At 44.0% G+C, this 18,787-nt stretch overlaps 1 protein-coding gene and 1 long non-coding RNA gene across 6 annotated transcripts in view; one reads left to right on the forward strand and one right to left on the reverse strand.

Annotated features, from left to right (window-relative positions):
- Positions 1-18,787, forward strand: part of LOC120402891 — a 204,428-nt gene that overhangs the window by 25,812 nt on the left and 159,829 nt on the right. The window lies entirely within an intron of this gene.
- PRDM11 (PR/SET domain 11) overlaps positions 1-18,787 on the reverse strand; it is a 53,791-nt gene that overhangs the window by 15,291 nt on the left and 19,713 nt on the right. For 3 of the 5 annotated variants that reach the window (XM_039533427.1, XM_039533424.1, XM_039533425.1), the window contains exons 3-5: positions 18,435-18,538; positions 16,907-17,169; positions 14,107-14,174 (exon numbers count right to left, since the gene is read on the reverse strand). In XM_039533427.1, the coding sequence (XP_039389361.1) occupies positions 14,107-14,174; positions 16,907-17,169; positions 18,435-18,538 (435 nt within the window). Of the gene's footprint in view, positions 1-521; positions 3,964-6,055; positions 6,469-14,106; positions 14,175-16,906; positions 17,170-18,434; positions 18,539-18,787 lie in introns of those variants that run through there. The other 2 variants (XM_039533428.1, XM_039533426.1) reach the window with 2 other exon arrangements.

The following is an 18,787-nucleotide window of genomic DNA, read 5'->3' on the forward strand; positions in this document are numbered from 1 at the left end:
TACAAAGCAACCATTTGACTGAGGGTCTACACAGGGCAGACAATTCTCCCCGGGAACCAGGCCCCATCTGTAACACCCCACAGAGGAACTTCTGTATATAAAACTTCATCTAGTCATTGGATTTTATAATACATGGTCCTTTCTTGTCACCAATCTCCCGAGCCCTGATGTTTCGGGGGTTTGCGCTTTAGGCTGTCCCATTAGCAGAACAGAAAACAGGGTCATCAGTGGTGGCTCCAGGCATAAAAAGACTAAGCAGATGCTTAGGGCCCCAAGCAGCTAAAGAGGGCCCCCGATTTAGTATTACCCCAAAAATACTATTCGTCTTATTTAATGTGGAGATTTTAACAAGCATATTAGTATGTGTTGTGTTGGTACATTTTTTGGTACATGTGTTGGTACATCAGAAATAATGCAGTTAGTATTTTTAGGGAGTGGGTAAGGGGTAATGGAGGGCCCCTAAATTATTCTTGCTTAGGTACCCCAAAGGACTACCACCTCTGAGGGTCATCACTCTTTAAGTGCTTCTGTACATTAAGGGCTTAATCCTAAAACATTCTGAGTATCCATAACGACCATAAAAGCCACTGGGAACTGTGGATGCTTACCAGCTGCAGCGGTTAGGCCTCCATTGTCTAGCTCTGAGAGTTCCCACGGTAGCTCTCTGAGGACAACATAATCAGGGGGGCTAATCTTGTAGTTATATCAACAAGACATCAGCATGGACCAAAATATTATAATAAATATAAACTAAGAATGTTACTAATAATATCCAGCAGTAGCACCATATTTACTCATACAAGCTTTTTAAAACATTTGCCATTTCTCAGTTTCTCCTTAAGCCACATTAGAAAAGTTTCTCCAGCCTCTGACCAAATACATTCCCCCACCAAAAAACCCAAAAAAGAGTATTTTTCTACAGAATACAAATATTGCAACTGAAGCAAAATGGCAGACTAATAGAAAGGAAAGTGAGCATTGCCCTGCTCTGGCCTTGATGCTCTGGGGAAATTCCTCTATGAGAATCCAAAGTTGATTAATTCCTAGAAGAAAGGAGGTTTTCTCCTCACCAGACCTTGGCTTTCTTGAACTAGAGCCCTTTCTCAAGCAATTAAAATTTTACCTATTTGTATTGGGACAGTCAAAGAAAAATATACACACCAGGAATGGCTCAACCACTGCAGTAACACTGAACTGAAGTATGTTAGACAATTATCACAGTATATTTTAGAAGAGAAATGGCAAACAGTTGAAAGAAGAAAACACTCAACAGTTTCAGAACAGTAAAGTAGGTCTCACATATTGTGCTGTCTGAGTTCCCTGTCCACTAAGACTTTGTCTACACAACCTTTAGCAGAAGGCTTTGCCTACACAACTTTTAGCTGAATTTGCAATTGGCTTGTGACAAGACTGGCTCTAAACCAGATTTGTGTTCACATAGCCAACATGGTTAGTACTTGGTTAGTAACTGTGGCAGCTAACTTTGTGTCACCATTTCAAGAGATCTAGGATAACACGTGCTGTCTCTGTGCAACCAGGTAGTAACACTTGTGTATAGATGTGAATCCCCCAACTCTGTTTGTGTCTCCAGTTTGGATAATCCTCCTGTTACCCAGCTCTATGAAAAGTAGGACATCCCAGAGAGCACAGGCTCACAAGCTGCTGGTGCTGCTTTGTGTGAATGTCCTTTTGGCACACAGAGACAAATGCGCAGATTTTTCTACAGTCCAAGAGAGAGCTTTCCAGCTGTGCAGGAAACGCACAGGATGTGCAAACCAGGGTAACACCCAGTGGTGTTGTGAGAAAACTGCTGTGCAGATTCAACTCAACAATGTGTGCTGTAGCCAGGTCAGATGAGGGTATTAAAACGTAGTTTCAAAACCAAGATTATACATGTAAAGGCAGATGGAGCCTATGACAACAACGAAGTTTAAAATGCTGAAATACAGTTCTCTCTTGTCTGGACAGAAACAAAGTGTTTGAGGTTTTAACTTAGATATCTATCAGGAAATTTAGGTTGTAAGCTCTTCAGGGCAGAGACCATGCCTCAAATTCTGCCCTAAGATACCGCAGTGTAAATAACTCCACTGAAGTCAATAGAATTACACTGATGTAAAACTAGTGTACATGAGATCAGAATCAGGCACTATGTCTTTACTTGTTTCTGTAGAGTACCTAGCACATTTTTTGGTGTACAAAAACAATAGAGGTTATAACACTCCAGAAAAGAACATGGTACAACCCTGTTTGGCCACAATCATATTACAAAAAACTAGCCATGTTTAACCCTGACTGTGACGTGCAAACAGAGCCTCAGATACACTCAAGGAAATAGATGGATTAGACCCTGCAGTGCAAGTGCGTGCAATACCGCAGGGTTCTGGGTAAGTGCAACACCACATCTTTGAGGGTTTTATGGAATCATAGAAATGTAGGGAGGATGGAGTGGTCATCTAGTCCATCCTCACATGCTAAGGAAGGATTAAGTATACCTAGGCCATCCCAGATAGGTGTTCATCCAACCTTTTCTTAAAAACCTCCAGTGATGGGGATTCCACAATCTCCCCTGGAAGCCTGTTCAAGTGCTTAGCTATCCTTATAGTTAAGAAGTTTTTCCTAATATGTAAGCTAAATTTTCCTCTGCTGCAAACTACACTGGATTACTTCTTATCCTACTCTCAGTGGACACTGAGAACCATCCTCTGTGTCAAACAGTGCTTGGACAGTCTCCTCCAAGTTGCAGTGGGTGGGAGGTTCTCTCTGCATCTACTTTCTCCCCATCTCAGCATTTGTGCTTTTATATCCCCATTCCCAAAGTTGCATATAATTATTACAGTAAGCCCTGGTCTCCCATTATTGCAGAGCACAAGGTGAACTAATGAGCAATTACAGCCTTTAAAGCTATAATGATGCATCACTTAGTTAAGAATCTGCATGGCACATATGCCAATTTGCAGGATAATGGTGGGAGGACAGAGGCTGGGATATTTTGTGGTTTGTTTTTTAAAGGAAGTTTGCAAATATGTTGCCCTAACAATGTTTCACAGGCATCCTCCAAGATCAAAGAAATCAATCTAATTGCATCTCTCAGCCTCTAGAGCACTTAATTACAGGGGGCCATGATGGCTCGAAATAGCTACAAGACAAAAAGAGTTGAGGTTCAACTTCCCCACAATCCAGGTTCTAAAAGGCTTGAGACACCTGTTTGTCAGTCTATCGGGCAAGGCCTACTACTCAGCTGCCATAACTCATACTCCTTTACAGGTAAGGGGGGCCTGCTGCTCCTCCCCATGTAATACTGATCCTTAGGTGGAGGCCCTGTGAATTCACAACAGCTCAGGATGGGCCTCCCTTCTTTTATTTAACATGAAGCAGATTAAAAATGGTGTTTTCTCTTTTGTGACCTGGTAGTCCGTGCAGGAGCAGTCTGCTTTGGGGGGCTTTGGTTGGACTCTACATGGGGCTCAGATGGGTTCCTTGAGCAGGGTGCCTGCAGGACAGTCCTCAAGGTGGCATTAGGGTCCTGCACCCTATGAAAAGCCTGGACCCCATCACGGATTTCTGTCAGGGTCTGGCACATCTGGCTGACTTGCCCAGTCAGGTCAGCCATCCTCTGGCCAATCACATGCATGCTGTCCGCCATGTCTCTATGGATAGCCACCAGCTCCTGGCAGAACTGCCTGAACAGGTCTGTCTGCTGGGTGTGGGAATGGAGTAGTTGCCGATCGAAGCTAGAAAGGGGTGGGCTCCTGGTGCGTGGGTGAGGGGGTTTGTAGGATGACTGGGCATGTGGGGACAAGTGCTGCACTTCCTGCCTTTGGTTGGTAGCTTCAGATTGATCAGATGAAGAAGAAGTGCGGAGGAGAGAAGGCCCAGAGAGCTGGCTGGCTTCTTCACCATCCCTCTGCAGCGATGAGAAGTGGTGCTCCTGCGAGGGGCCTGGCATTTCCTCATCTTCATCATCTTTAAACAGAACAAGAAGTGCAAATTATTATGGCAAAACTTTCTCTCCAATGACTTGTTTCAAGAGATCTTAGAGTAGCTGGAAAGCTCTCTCTTCATTATCCTAGCATTACAGACAACCCTCCAGATACAGTTTTTGGTGCATAACTTAAACATGCTTGCCCATGTAAAGCAAATATTAGCACCTGAGCAACAAATGTTATGATTCAGGCATTCAGAGTGAAGGAACCCAATCAGCTGAGGAGGGAGCCAACCTGAGAAGGTATCCAGTATAACCACATGGGTCAGGAATTGTTACCAGAAACAAAAATAATTTTAAACACATAGTGGTGCCCTACCTTCTCCAAAAGCATGGCTAAGTAAAAAAAATTGCATGTTCTGGTTAAATTCAGACAGCTGGCCTTCAGGCTAGTGTCAAAACTCACCAGATATGTGCAGATATCTGATGACAAACACCTGGTCATGTACTATCGTTTACATTATATTTTATATAATGGCACCTGGTCCTTGCCAAATTTGACTTGCATTGCAATATTTTTGGTTTGGTGCCAAGGGATGTAATTTGGTAATGCTGCTTTAAAACAACAGGACCCCAAGTTAACTAGGTATGCTAGACTGATGCAGGGGGAAAAAGTCACACAAATAAAACCCCATTTCAATACAATGACACTGATTGTAATAAAAATCTAGTGACAATCCTGTTCATGGGCATATGTACATCAAATATAATGATAATGCCTTATACTCCTAGCAACTTACTGATATCCTCACACAGACATAGTAACTATTTTGAAAAAGGCTATAAGTTCAGACGTGAATCTCTGGATGATAAAGACTAGAAACCCTGTATAAATGTGCACATTACCCTTCTGATTCTGAAAGATAAATTACTTATTTCCAAAGGTAGGCGCAAGGAGTTGTCTAAGGGAATGTCTATCTTGCAAAAAAAAAAAACAACCAAACAAACCAGAGATCATCCCCCCTCACAGGGTTTCAGAGCCCAAGCTCCAGCCCAAGCAGAAATGTCTACACTGATATTTTTTAGCCCCGCAGCCTGAGGCTTGTGAGCCTGAGTCACTAGACCCAGGTTCTGAGACACAGCATCATGGGTTTTTCTCTGTAGTATGGACATACCCTAACTGAGCCCCACTTTGCCAGTGCTAGTAGAATTCTGTCCTTGCATTTCTATTAACAACGTTAACTGGTAGAGTACTAAGGGAAGAGACACAACAGGTGGGAGAAGACCAAGAGTGAAACTATACTTAGTCCACTTTCCAGAATAACAGATATCCCTCCTTCTCTACTTCATCTCTCCGAAGGCTTATACAGCAAAGCAAGTTCCACATCCACACAGAAAAATTCATAAGTAAATGCAAAAAACCAAACCAACCCAACACAGAATAGAAAGGAGCTTAGGCCTACAGAGCTGGAAGGGGTTAGTGAGTTTCATTATAAGAAGTGTAACTAAAAAGCAGAGTCAATCTTGTGTTTCAGGAAAGAAAAAAAATCATCATCAACATGCCCTTTCTATTGATATTACTTACACTGAACACTCAAACCACTAGATAAGAAGCCCACAATGGCCTGAGCACAAGCATCAGTGGTCACCATAAAAAGAGGACCTTGTTGAAGCTGGTTACAGTGCAGCGGATCCATTAGTAATGGGAGTTGGTGCAAATCTCCTCCCTACTGCAATGCATGTTTGGGAACCCTCCCTAGTCCTTCATAACTGCCTTTCCACTGACTGGAAGTAGTTGCATTCAGTTCCCCATACCTGGTTGGCTTGGGTAAGGCTTTGATAGCTGCTGTCCACTCCTTAAAAAGGCAGAACCTTATTACTGTCCAGTCATAGGAGGGGCGAGAGACAATAGGGCAAAAGGCTGGGAGAAGTGGACGCAGAATAAAATTTTAATTTGGGATGGGGGAAACTAACTTCCATCTCACTTCATCATGATCAACAGAGACCTACTAGCGACCAACACCACAGTGAGCAGGAAGGCAACACAATACCTCATATCATACACAAATGACACCGTTGTGTCAAAACTGAGATATGTGAGCATAAAACAGAGGTTAATGTAGAGATACTTACAGCTCGTTGATGGGCTGTCAACCACGTCCAGATCCGCTCTCCGGAAGCCGTGCATCTGGTGTGACGAATGCAGCGTCGACTCGATGGCTCTCTCGTGGGCGGTCAGGACGATGGCCGAGGGCCGCCCCGTGCTGCCAGGGCTGGAGAGCGACCTCTGCATGAATGCCAGTTTGTCCTTGGTCCTTCTCTTCATGTCGTCCCATCTGTGCTTAATGTCTTTTACAGACCTGGGGACCTGGCTGACTGATGTGATTTTCCTGGCTATGCCTTCCCAGATCTTGTCCCTGTCAGCATGGGATAGACGCATTGTCTCCCTCCCAAACAGCATGGCTTCGTTCCGGGTCACCTCAGTGACCAGAATGTCCAGCTCTTCCTTGGAAAACTTGGGCTTCCTCTTTCGTTCAGTCATATTCCTTGGGTTGAACATCCCACAAAGCACAATTGGGTAAAAAGAAATCAACGCCAAGTACCACACCCCCCACATCCAACCACATGGCCAGTGCTGCACTGGGGCTCATCTGCAGCAAGAGGGAGTTGGTGGGGACCAATTCCACCCACACCCACAACAAGCTTTCAATATTCCTCAGTTGAGACAGAAAAGGGAGGCCATTTTGTTTTTTAAAAGGTAACTTTCAAGCTTGAAACTGGGACTCTTATGGAGGGGCTAGTTTGAGCTCCACAATTAATGTTGAGTTGAGTTCAAAGCAGGGATTCAAAGCCTTTGTTATGTATGAACATTTCAGCATATCCTCACCAATACACTGAGTAGTGAATGAATTTTGTGATAATTTACAAAGTCCATTAATTAGCTTATGAATTAACAATTTAAAAATGGGACCTTTTAAAAAAAACCTCAGTATGCTATGTCAGACCTTATTTGTGTGTTCTAAATGATTTCAATAAGGGAACACAATGCAGACTCAATTTCCCTTAAAGTTAAAACTTGCTGGAATCTTATCCACAGGCTACCATATGAATACTTTTTTTAAATTTAAGAACTGATTAATGGTAATTTTTTTACTTATTATCTTAAGTGAAAGTTTCTTCTTCGGTGTAGTTAATGAATACTGTTCTTCAGAGAATTCCAACAAACAGCCATACAGTACACTGAGCAGTGCCGGGTCACTATGCCACTCATCCAAGTTTGGCCTGGCTGCCCCTCTGCCATAGTGAGCAGCAACACTATGAGAACTGGTCCTGGCAGATCCACAACATAGCCAGCCCAGCCATGGCAAGTGTACTTTATAGCTGTTTAGTAACAGAGGGGTAGCCGTGTTGTCTGGATCTGTAAAAGCAGCAAAGAATCCTGTGGCACCTTATAGACTAACAGATGTTTTGCAGCATGAGCTTTCGTGGGTGAATACCCACTTCGTCGGATGCAAGTAGTGGAAATTTCCAGGGGCAGGTATATATATGCAAGCAACCTGAAGCATATTCTCACCAGTAACTGCACACCGCACCATAGTAACTCTAGCTCAGGAACCAATCCATGCAACAAACCTCGATGCCAACTCTGCCCACATATCTACACCAGCGACACCATCACAGGACCTAACCAGATCAGCCACACCATCACCGGTTCATTCACCTGCATCCACCAATGTAATATACACCATCATATGCCAGCAATGCCCCTCTGCTATGTACATCGGCCAAACTGGACAGTCTCTAAGGAAAAGGATAAATGGACACAAATCAGATATTAGGAATGGCAATATACAAAAACCTGTAGGAGAACACTTCAACCTCCCTGGCCACATAATAGCAGATCTTAAGGTGGCCATCCTGCAGCAAAAAAACTTCAGGACCAGACTTCAAAGAGAAACTGCTGAGCTTCAGTTCATCTGCAAATTTGACACCATCAGCTCAGGATTAAACAAAGACTGTGAATGGCTAGCCAACTACAGAACCAGTTTCTCCTCCCTTGGTTTCCACACCTCTACTGCTAGAACAGGGCCTCATCCTCCCTGATTGAACTAATCTCGTTATCTCTAGCTTGCTTGTTGCTTGCATATATATATACCTGCCCCTGGAAATTTCCACTACTTGCATCCAACGAAGTGGGTATTCACCCACGAAAGCTCATGCTGCAAAACATCTGTTAGTCTATAAGGTGCCAAAGGATTCTTTGCTGCTTTTATAGCTGTTTGCTATTCATGTGCAGAGAGGGGCCCGGAAGTGTATGTTTATGTAGGGCCCAGTGATGGGTTAATCTGGCCCTCGTGGGTGCAAGAAAATGGAAGACTGGAGGGGCAGGGGAAACAGGAGTGCACTGAGAATGCAAAGCACCTGTAAACCCAGCTTACCTAGCCAGTATGTTCAGGGTGCTTTGTGTTATTCCAGAGCAGAGTAAAGCAGTCAGAACATATAGGTGACTCTGGCCCCAAAATTTCAAATACATATGATTTAAGGATGATACTACACATCTTCCAATCATTAAAAATATATGATAATGTTCTCTTTGGGTTTCCTGTTTAGCACTGATGTATGAAGTTTCTGATCATTTAAAAAAGGAAATTCTCACACAAAATCTACATCAAGATGGAGTAAAGTTTGAAAGTATATATCTGTAATTTAAGGTAAAAACAAATCAGTGATGATGAAACTAACCCCAAAATCAACAATTACAAACCCAGGAAATTCAGACATATGCTAAAAATTAAAAGAAATCCAAACATATTAAGTATGGAAATATCCAGTTAGAGCATCCAAACCACCTTAACTCTGTGCCATAGTAGCACCGTGGTGGCAGGGGGGAAATGAAAAAAATCTAACTTGTCTTTAAAAATCAGTTTAATCTAATCTAATCTGGCACCACACATTAAAATGTCTAATTATATTGTTAGTGCATGGTGTCACTACATGTTCAACCAGAAGTTATAGTTAATGTCACGCAGTTGGGTGGGAGGGAGTGTTAGCTGAAGGAGATCTTAAACAAAAGATCCTGTCTGTGCTGCATGGACACTAAAGATCCGAAGATACATTTTAAGGGGTAGGTAATATGTCCCATTTTTGTAATCTGCACTAGTTATCAGCAGATGGCTGCCTCCCAGCGTTGAGAACTTTGGGATACACTGGCATGAAAGGCACTAGACAAATGTAAACTATAACAAAAACTTATGGAAAAATAAGTGGACTCCTTTCAGGTGTATTTGTTTGTTTTCCTTAGTACTGTTATGTTGAGGGAGGTGTGAAACTTCACTGAAGGCACAAGAGCAGCCCTTGTTCAGGATCAAGGTAAGAAGCAGTTAAACTCCTTTATGAAACAGATATCTGAAACAATAGGAGCCACTGCCCAAAACACAGGCCACATAAAAGGCTGGTCAGGAGCTGGGCTATTGGGCTGAGAGGTTTTACTGGAGGCTGAATGCAAATACCGAGGGTGGGGTATTGCTCTGGTGGAGTTGTCTGTGTGTGTATACACCTGCCTGTGCACAGATGATTCCAGAAACACCTCAGAGGCACTCAGAGAAGGAAGCAGAAAGCCGATAGCCAGAGCAGCACATGTAGCGTGTAAGAGAGCGCTTCGGGGGCAGAATGCTGGCTGGGAAAAGAGGATTGGAATATTTGCAAGGAAATTGTCTCCCGTATGATTCCTACGGCGTTCAGGGAAACTGGACTTTATGCACATTCTCTGTAAATAAGCAGAATTGTATCAAACAGATACCTGACAACATCATCAATTTCTCCTTCTAACTGAAACAACTGGCAAGATTTCCAGTACTGGCTAACTGTTCTGGTCAAAAGGGGTAACAGTATGATAATCTCTCTGTAATGGGAAAGCAGGTGAGATTTTAACAGAGAACTTGCTTGGGAGTTGCTCTGAGCAAGGTAAGCTGACAGTGTTAACAAGACTGAGCCCTGTCTACATTACTGCTTCCACAACATCTGTCATTGTTGGAGCTGCACCAGAGGTGAATTATGGGTCCCAAATCTGCCATTGCAGCTAATGCCGTACAGGGAATTGCACAGACGCACTTAGTCCTAAGCTAAAGTGAGCTGTGGCAGTTTCAGGTCCTAGGGGCTCATACCAGTTTTTCCTTCTGAGTCTGTGCATCAAAGTGGAATTTCCCTTCAGTTTGCCATTTAAGAGAATGCCAAAAAAACAAAACTCTACCAAAACTGGTAAGTCTGGCCTGATTTTAAGACAAAACATGAAGCCAAGTGTTAGGTTCCCAGCAGACGTGGTTTGCACAGGCTTGTGACAGGCTCGCATGGTGTAGTGATAGTTACCAGGAGCCTGGGATGAGTTTTGGGTTGGTATTAAAACCTAGTGTTTTGCCCTTTAGAGATTCTTCAGGCCTCTAGTTTTGGCACCTATCGTGTGAATGGAAGGAGAAGCTTTTAACTTTCAAGTGTTGTGGCCCACACAGAATGAAATGTGGGATGTTGCCAGGGCCTGCCCACAGGAGCCATAACAGCCCATCCATAGTTTTGAATTCACTCCTCAGCTCAGAAGGGGCGGGTCCCCAGAGACAGCTTAAAGCTGTACAAGCTTCACTTTCAGTTGCAAAGGAGTATTTGAGACTTGCTAATGTGTGATATACAGAACCGTTCTGAACACAAAGCCACCTACACTCTACACTGCTTCTGAGGAGCAAATGCACAATGGCCTCAGAGTGCTGTTTGCAGGGAGCTCGTGACTCCGTCAGAGTTTCAGAGTGATACTGCTATACATTACTTCTTACTCCTTCACAGCAGTTCACTGAAACAGGAAGACCCATAGGAGCACTCAGGACCCACACGCAGACAGCTAACAGAAATGGATGTATGCCACCCAACTAAATTAAATGAGCATGGGCACTGAAGCCAGGTATCCATCCCCGGCCATGCCCAAAGGGCTGAAGAAAGTAAGATAGTGCTATTGCAAACCCATCCCAACTGTGTGCATATGCAGCCATAATAAACCTGGTAGGAAAATGTTCCCAAGGAGTTGCACCAACAATGCAAACCTTAAAAAAGCAAACACAGAGACATTTCCATGCACATATGTGCACATGGTGAGGTAAATTAAGACTTTCCTATCCCAAGGTTGGGGATTTGGACCAGGTAATACATTTCTGAGCATTCGAGTGCTCTTTTCTAGCAACAGCTTGGAGACTATAACCTGCCACAGGAATTTTAGGACTCTCACATATGAGACACCACACTGTGATAATCCCCTTAGACACTGCCACAACTCCAGATGCTTCCCTTCACCATCTTCCAATGAGGACAATGGTGAGTCACCCAGAAGGGTGTCCTAAGGGCTCCCTGCCCTATTTCAAAGGTAGTTCCCTTTTCCAGACGTATCTCCTGCCTCATCCCTTATGACAAAGAGTCACCAAGAGCTGTATGAAGTGTCTCCTCCACATCCCAAAAGTAACCCAAAACAATGGGGCTGGTTCTCGATTTTGTGCGAGCCCTTGTAAGATTCGGGACTGGGGTAGATTCATGTTATTTTTATTAAAGCTGGAGGCAACATAGCGATTTTGACCGAGGTTTGAGTTGAGTCAGGGCATTTGTTCAAAGTCAGTCCCTATGTGAAGTGAGACCGAGGAAATCGTTCACACAAAACCCTACAAACAAAACCACTATGTTCCACACACTACTAGAGATAACAAGCCTTCATGCGAAGAGGAGACTGTTACAGTGACTGGTTCTTGGATCAGTGGCCATCTCAACATGCAGCCCAGCTCCAACAGCTTCTCAGAGACAAAGCACGACGAGCAGGAAAAATGCAACACTGTATGTGTCATCTGACAGCTGCTTGTCACTTGCCCTGGCTTGTGTTCTTCCCTTCCTCCTATCCGCTGCCCTAGTTAAAGAGGATCTGGATTCCCCAAAGAGTAAGAACTGAAAGGTGCCAAATTCCAATGTTAGGAATATAAAGATGATCAGATTTGGTGGGTCAAACACACATAAAATGACACATAACACAATACAAAGTGAATCAGCTCAGGCTGCTGTCCCCGGAGGACCCCACACCAGTGAGCGGACCCACTCTGTTCCCAGAGAGAATACTTTGCAATGGCAAGGAGACAGCTACTCTTTTTTCAGGGGCTGCTACAGCAGTCCTAGCAGTATAGCTTTTGAGGATAATATCCGGGAGGGGTAAGATGCTAAGGCAGGACCCTGAATGCCTACCCAATCTGAAAGTTTCTGAATTCACAAAAAACTTTTCCCATCAATCCTTTCTAGTAACACGTTTGTTAGCATGAATACAGTCATAGTCCCCACACTTTGGGAAGCACTTTTTCCAGGCTGTATGTGGTAAGATCAGAAAGATTTCACTCCATGGAGTTCAGTTTCTGCATGACCTGTCTGGGGTCTCCCGATAAACAACCCCTAAAGGAGTCTGGTGACCCTCTTGCACCTTATCTCCACTGTTGTTCCGTTTCTCTCCATCCAACCTTTTATAGTCTACTCACTCTACCAGGCTGAGCAGAACGGTTTGGCCATTCCATCAGGACATAACCAAGGCAAATGCTGGTTTATGAAAAGGTTCCTGTGAGATCATTCAGTCCTATGGTGCTGTACTGGTAACTGGTCCTGCACAGGGCCAATATGAAATTGGTAGTGGTAGGGCCATACAAGTCAAATCCAGGAGGAAGATATTATTATAAGGTTCTCATTTCATGGGACCATGTTTTCTCTATTCCCACTCTTGCCCCTGATTGGGTTACGAGAAGAGGTAACAATAGCAGAAAAATCTCTCCATGGCTTCTGACCATGAAAATCTCGACTATGGCTTCTGATCTCTGAAATCTTTGCTGTAAGGGCTACATCCAAATATCCATCCATTCCTCCTCCCACCCCTTCTCTTTTCCATGAATTCCATAACTCCAGACTAGAGACCAGTCCTACTGGAATAAAGGTTTCTCACACACAGAAGACCACATGACAGTATTAAGAACTCCAACCTTTCTTGTCTCATTGGCTGAACATCCTGGATACAAGTGTCAGGACACCCTCCATTCATGCAAGCAGACAAAAAGGAAGAGCAGTACCAGAATATGGCTGCCTTTGTAGTGTCTCCACACATGTTCCACACTATGCCTCTTTCCTTGGTGAAGCTAATAAGGGAACTGTTCATTTGGGCCAACAATCCAATTAACCCCAAAGTTATTTTGTTCTTGTCTGGAATGCTTTCCTGACGCCAACGATCTAGCTCTTCAAAAAACCACCACTGAAGGCAGTGTTATTGATTGGTAAGAACACAGAAGTAGCAAGAAACCCACAAGTTCTCATGCCCTCTGTTAACTCTGTTACTGATACATCTGTGGCCTTGGGCAAATCACTTCACCTCTTTGGAGGAGCTTCCCCATTTATACAAGGTAAATGCTACCTGCTTATAACGTCACAGGGGGCTGCAAAGAGTACATCAATACTTGTAAAGAACTCTGAAACTAAAGAGTGCTGTATAAATGCTAAACATCTTCATTTCTCACTGTTCCATTCAAGAACCAGATCCACTTTTTGTCCAGTACCTACACTGCTCTGTGTTCTGATGCTATGAAGCCACTCAGCCAGTAGAGTTCAATAACAAGTGCTGTACCTATATAATCAATCAGACTAGTGACACAAACAAGAAAACAAACAGAAGAGCGCCATAGCAGATTTTGCTCCATTAGAAACATAAGGAAAAAGTCTCTCTCGCTCTCTCTCTCTCAATGTCTGGAAAATGGGAAAGGATAAAATCAACATGGAATATTTTCTGCAAGATTATTTGCAAACACTGGAAAGTAAAATGGGGTGGGGGAATCAAAGAAAATGGGAGTGAGACTTGTTAATGTTTGTAAAAAGGGGGGAGCGTATATCTGTTCACTATTTTTACTGTGCTTGCTCATCACAAAGAACAGCCATTCTCTGCACACACCTCTGTTAGATCCGACCATTCAATCTGACAGCAGAGGACTCTCACAAGAGCACATAATGGAAGAACACAAGAATTGAACCCTGTAAGAAAGGGCCTCTTTTGTAACTGTCACACAGAAGGATGAGAAATGCATCCTGCCTTTTCTCTGGATCATAAGCCCCTTCCAGGGTAGTCAGAAGAGAGTCGGACTCACCTCATCCAATTTGCTTTGGTTTCATCTGTCCCATCTATAGATTTGTAGCGGTTGTTCTTATCAACAATCTGTAGAATAATAAAATAAAAGTAACAGGAAGACTGGCTGGCTCAGAGGGAATCAGGGAATACAGAACTCTTCACCTCTAGATCATATTTCCATTCTAGCCCCGGGTCAGGGGATCCTGGGATATAAAGCATTTTACCTCTAGGTCATGGTTTCAAATCTAGCCTGGACCAGTACAGTGTCTAGCTTGCTCCCACTGGATATGTGTTTGCGGTCCCCTCTGTGAAATGAGCTTGGTGGTATCAGTCCATTGCCCAACATACAAATATCCACATCACAAACCTATCATTTCAGCTGGCACTATTTTGTGCATTGTTGACAGTCTCAGCTAAGATGCTAGAGACTGAATTCCCCTCTTCCTCTTCTCCCTCAGAACTGAGACAGATCCCCACTTTGCAGATGGCTAGACTGAGGCACAGAGATAAGGACCTTGGGTCAAGGTCACAAAGCAGATCAACAGCAGAGCTGTGAGCAGAACTTGGAAGGCCTGGTTCCCAGTTCTGTGCTTTAACCACTCAAAACAGTTCTCAAACGTTTCATACCCACAACCTCAAATCCACCTAGTGGTTTCTTTATGGCTGAAAAGGGCTGTGGGATTGGGATAATAGCAGGATGGTTTTTAATGCTGAAGACTGTGTGGGGTAGTGGAGCTGCTCCCTGTAGCCCATAGGATTATTTTGCTAACTATTATATGGCTGGCTGGATTAGTAGGATATCAAATAATATGTTTCTCTTTCTGATTTAATCCATTTCATTCTTATATCATATTATATATTCTTTATCAGTATTAATTCCTATGAAATTAGCATGTGTTGAGGCATATGACATACATTTCCTAATAATTATACACAGATGAAGTTTTGCTGAAATGCAAGAAGCCTACCGGCCTGTATCCAGTAAGATCTGCTAAATAGCTAAAAGTATAATCAGTTAAGAGTAAATCAGCATAAAAGATGGCAACCTTTGGCACGGATAGGAACGGTCCCTGAATTTTGGGGAACCAAAGGGAGGAACTACACACAACACTGAACGGGTTAATCTGGCGACTGCAACTGGTTGGTAACCGCAGGGTACACCACAAACCTGGGAGTCGCCAAGAGAGCCTAGGTTGGCAGTTTTGGAGTGAGATAATATGTAGAGAGTAAGTGTCATAATCCACTAGCCCAGGGGTCGGCAACTTTTCAGAAGTGGTGTGCTGAGTCTTCATTTATTCACTCTGATTTAAGGTTTCGCGTGCCAGTAATACATTTTAATGTTTTTAGAAGGTCTCTTTCTATAAGTCGATAATATATAACTAAACTATTGTTGTATGTAAAGTAAATAAGGTTTTTAAAATGTTTAAGACGCTTCATTTAAAATTAAATTAAAATGCAGAGCCCCCCGGACTGGTGGCCAGGACCCTGGCAGTGTGAGTGCCACTGAAAATCAGCTTGTGTGCCGCCTTCGGGACGCGTGCCATAGGTTGCCTACCCCTGCACTAACCTATAGGATAAGAATACCCATAAATTTCTTAGGGTGTGGAAATAAGATTTGGGTATAGTAGGTTGGGCCTGAATTGCATAGGGTCAGGATCCTATAAAATACCTTGTAAGGATATCATAGGAGGCTTCTAGCTCTCTCTTTTCTTTGTCCTCCTATATTCTATAGACTATCTTCTATCACACTATCAGCTCAGTGTGTGCACTATAGTGTAACTACTCGACATTCCTAACTATTGGGGAAACCAGAACCATCGTGCTCTCAGGCATGCCAGGAGTAAGGCTGGTCCTTCACCTCCTATTACCGGGTCCTCAAGGAAGGGTGTGAGTATGTTAAGTTAAGGCACTTACAATAGGAGTTTTGGAATTCTTTTACTGTTTTGCATTTATAAGTTTCATAGCATTTATTATTCTTTTGTTAATCTCAATAAAGTTTTTATCAATTTGGTATTGTCCTCAGTGTAAGTGTTTTTGCCAAGCACCCGGAGAGTCCTCTCCTGATATAAAATTCTCTGAGTTCTCGGACCCTGTAGTCTGAATTGGACAAGAACCTATAAATCTTCTGGTCGGATGCGATCAGTGGCGAGCCATAACAACTAACCCATAAAATTCAGGTCAACATCCCGGTGGATGACAGATTTAGGGGGTGCTGGGACTGTTAAATCCTGATTGGTGGACTTCTCCCTCCTTCACACTTCACAGTGAGGTGCTTCAGGGGAGGGGGAAGTGCTGTTTCAAGAGGCCATGGAAACAGTTCTGTAACCTATAGAAGTAATCCTCCCCAACTCTTAGAGTCAAGGAAGAAACACTGAGGAGTTTCCTCGGGATTGGCTGGAAGGCATGCCAGAGAGAACAGCCAGAGGCAGAGGAGAGGGAGTAAGCTATTCATTCATTCCTTCTACGTTCCAGTGACTATCAGACTTCGAAGCTTTCTCAGCCGGTAGGCTGTGACCCAGAGGGCACCCCTTTGTGGGCCACTTGTGGGTTTTGCCCCATCAGTTGAGAAGTCCTGCACTAGACCACATTCCCTCCCAGATCTGGGAATACAATCCAGGAATCTTGACTCCCGGCCCCCTTCTCTAATCTGTATCCCTAAAAAAATAATAATTACAATAGGTGGACCTGGAGCTGCTGCACATTTAGATCAATAGAAAGGCACCCATTCTTTTAGCAGAGCTAGCACCATACCCCATAACTCGCTGCTCTAGGCTGCGTGGTTGGATTGTCACAATTAGGGAGGCAGTTAGGACACTCACCAGCCAAGAGAAGAATCCTGCTGACTTGTCCTGGCTGGAGATCTGCCCCTCATACGGCCCAAAGACATGACCTTTGGGGATAACCTCATTCACACAGCGTACGTCATTCTCCCCGCTGGGTTCTTTCACTACCTCCATGCCAGGCGGGATGGTCAGTGCTGCCCGGTCAGGGATCCCAACGGGTACTGGAGTGTCTGACACAAATACAGGGGGACCGTGGTTTGGACATTCATCCACGAAATACTCCTGGCAGGACTCGCAAACTGGAGGAAACAGGAATTAGCTTGTGAGCTGAAACTTCCACTGACAGAAATGCCAACCTCTGAAAGCAATTATTAGCTTATACAACCTTCAACAATAAGGACAGAACTCAGATTCTTCTACTCCAAAAGCAAAGAACCCGGCCACTGAGGAAAAGGAGAATCTTTCAGCAATACAGAGCAATATAGGGCATATGACACCATCTAGCAGTCTTGCCTCCATTCAGCAGGGGGCAGAAATGTGTTCATATGCATTAATGCACACACAAAAAGACAGTTCATTAAAAGAGGAACAAGACTGCCTTCTTCTCCTGCTGCTCTGACCACGTCTCCACACCGCCTCAAGCCCTTCACTAGCTTCCACACACTTTCTGTATCAAGTTAATCCTCCTTCCAGTCCAGGATGTATACAATTCTACTCCCACATATGTCTCTTCACATATCCCCTCTTATACCCCTTCTCTTCCCAAGCTCCCTGCCAATGGCTCCTTTTGTGGCTCCTCCCATATCACAGCTTACACCTAGAGCAGTTTGCCAAGCATTTTATCCTGCAAGTTCCTCTTGAAAGCCTAACTGTTCCTGAGAACATGTCAGCCATAGAGGCCTGTATCCCACCTATTCTGTGCTGTCTCACTCCTTTAAACTACTAGCTCTTGGAGGCAGCACTCTCATTTGCTTGTTGGGTACATGACCCATTGTACGCATCCAGTAAATACACTTGCCCACATAATCCCACTGCCTTTGTCATATGCCTCAGCGACAGACAGCATCATATACTTCTCCTGTGGCAGGAAGGGACTGTAGCTTCCTTAGGAGGCTAACAATACTCAGGGTGTGCAAGTGTATGCCAGGCCACTTTTGCCTCCCAGGATGTGGAGAAAGAAAAGAGGAGTTACCCATGCAGTGCTCCCTTGCCTGAGAATGATGGTTCCAAAACTCCTAAATCTGGACTTTGTAGGCTCTCTACTGGGCTGCCAGGCCTACTCCACGGTTACCCAATCCTTATGCTTCAGAGCCCCTAGCACATTTTCCCACACAGCCCCACTACAAATCCAGAACTTAGGAGACTGACTGCCACGAATCCCTGCCTGACAGCTTCATCACCAAGTATTTCAGCGTCCTCAGGAGTTTAACTAAAGTGACGGGTTTACAAGTAAATTCTGTCCCAGAACCTCCTTTCCTATCCACAGGGAAGCAGGTGGACTAGGCAAGGAAGAGAATTCTATCTAGGTGGAGGTGTCTATTCCTTCCAATGATAAGACACTTACACCAGAAATCCACTTGCTGAAAGCTCTTGGTCATGATCAAATCCCGCTTCCCTTTCAGTTTCTTAGGCTCCACTTCCATGGATTGAGAGTCAGCCCTCCCAGAGCTGGGGAGAGAAAGCAAGAGAATAAAGAACTTAAGAATGTGATATGTTAGAGAAAGAATAGAAAGGAACACACCATGAGACAAAAGGTGTCTGAACAGCCATACCCTGCTTCCCCAGCCTAAAGTGTCAAGCTTGATTTTGCCATCTAAGGGTATGTCCAGACTACCCGCCGCATCGGCGGGCAGCAATCGATCTATCGGGGATCGATATATCGCATCTCGTCTAGACACAATATATCGATCCCCGAAC

This window comes from Mauremys reevesii, linkage group 4 (genome assembly GCF_016161935.1).
Source record: "Mauremys reevesii isolate NIE-2019 linkage group 4, ASM1616193v1, whole genome shotgun sequence".
Taxonomy (NCBI): Eukaryota; Metazoa; Chordata; order Testudines; family Geoemydidae; genus Mauremys; species Mauremys reevesii.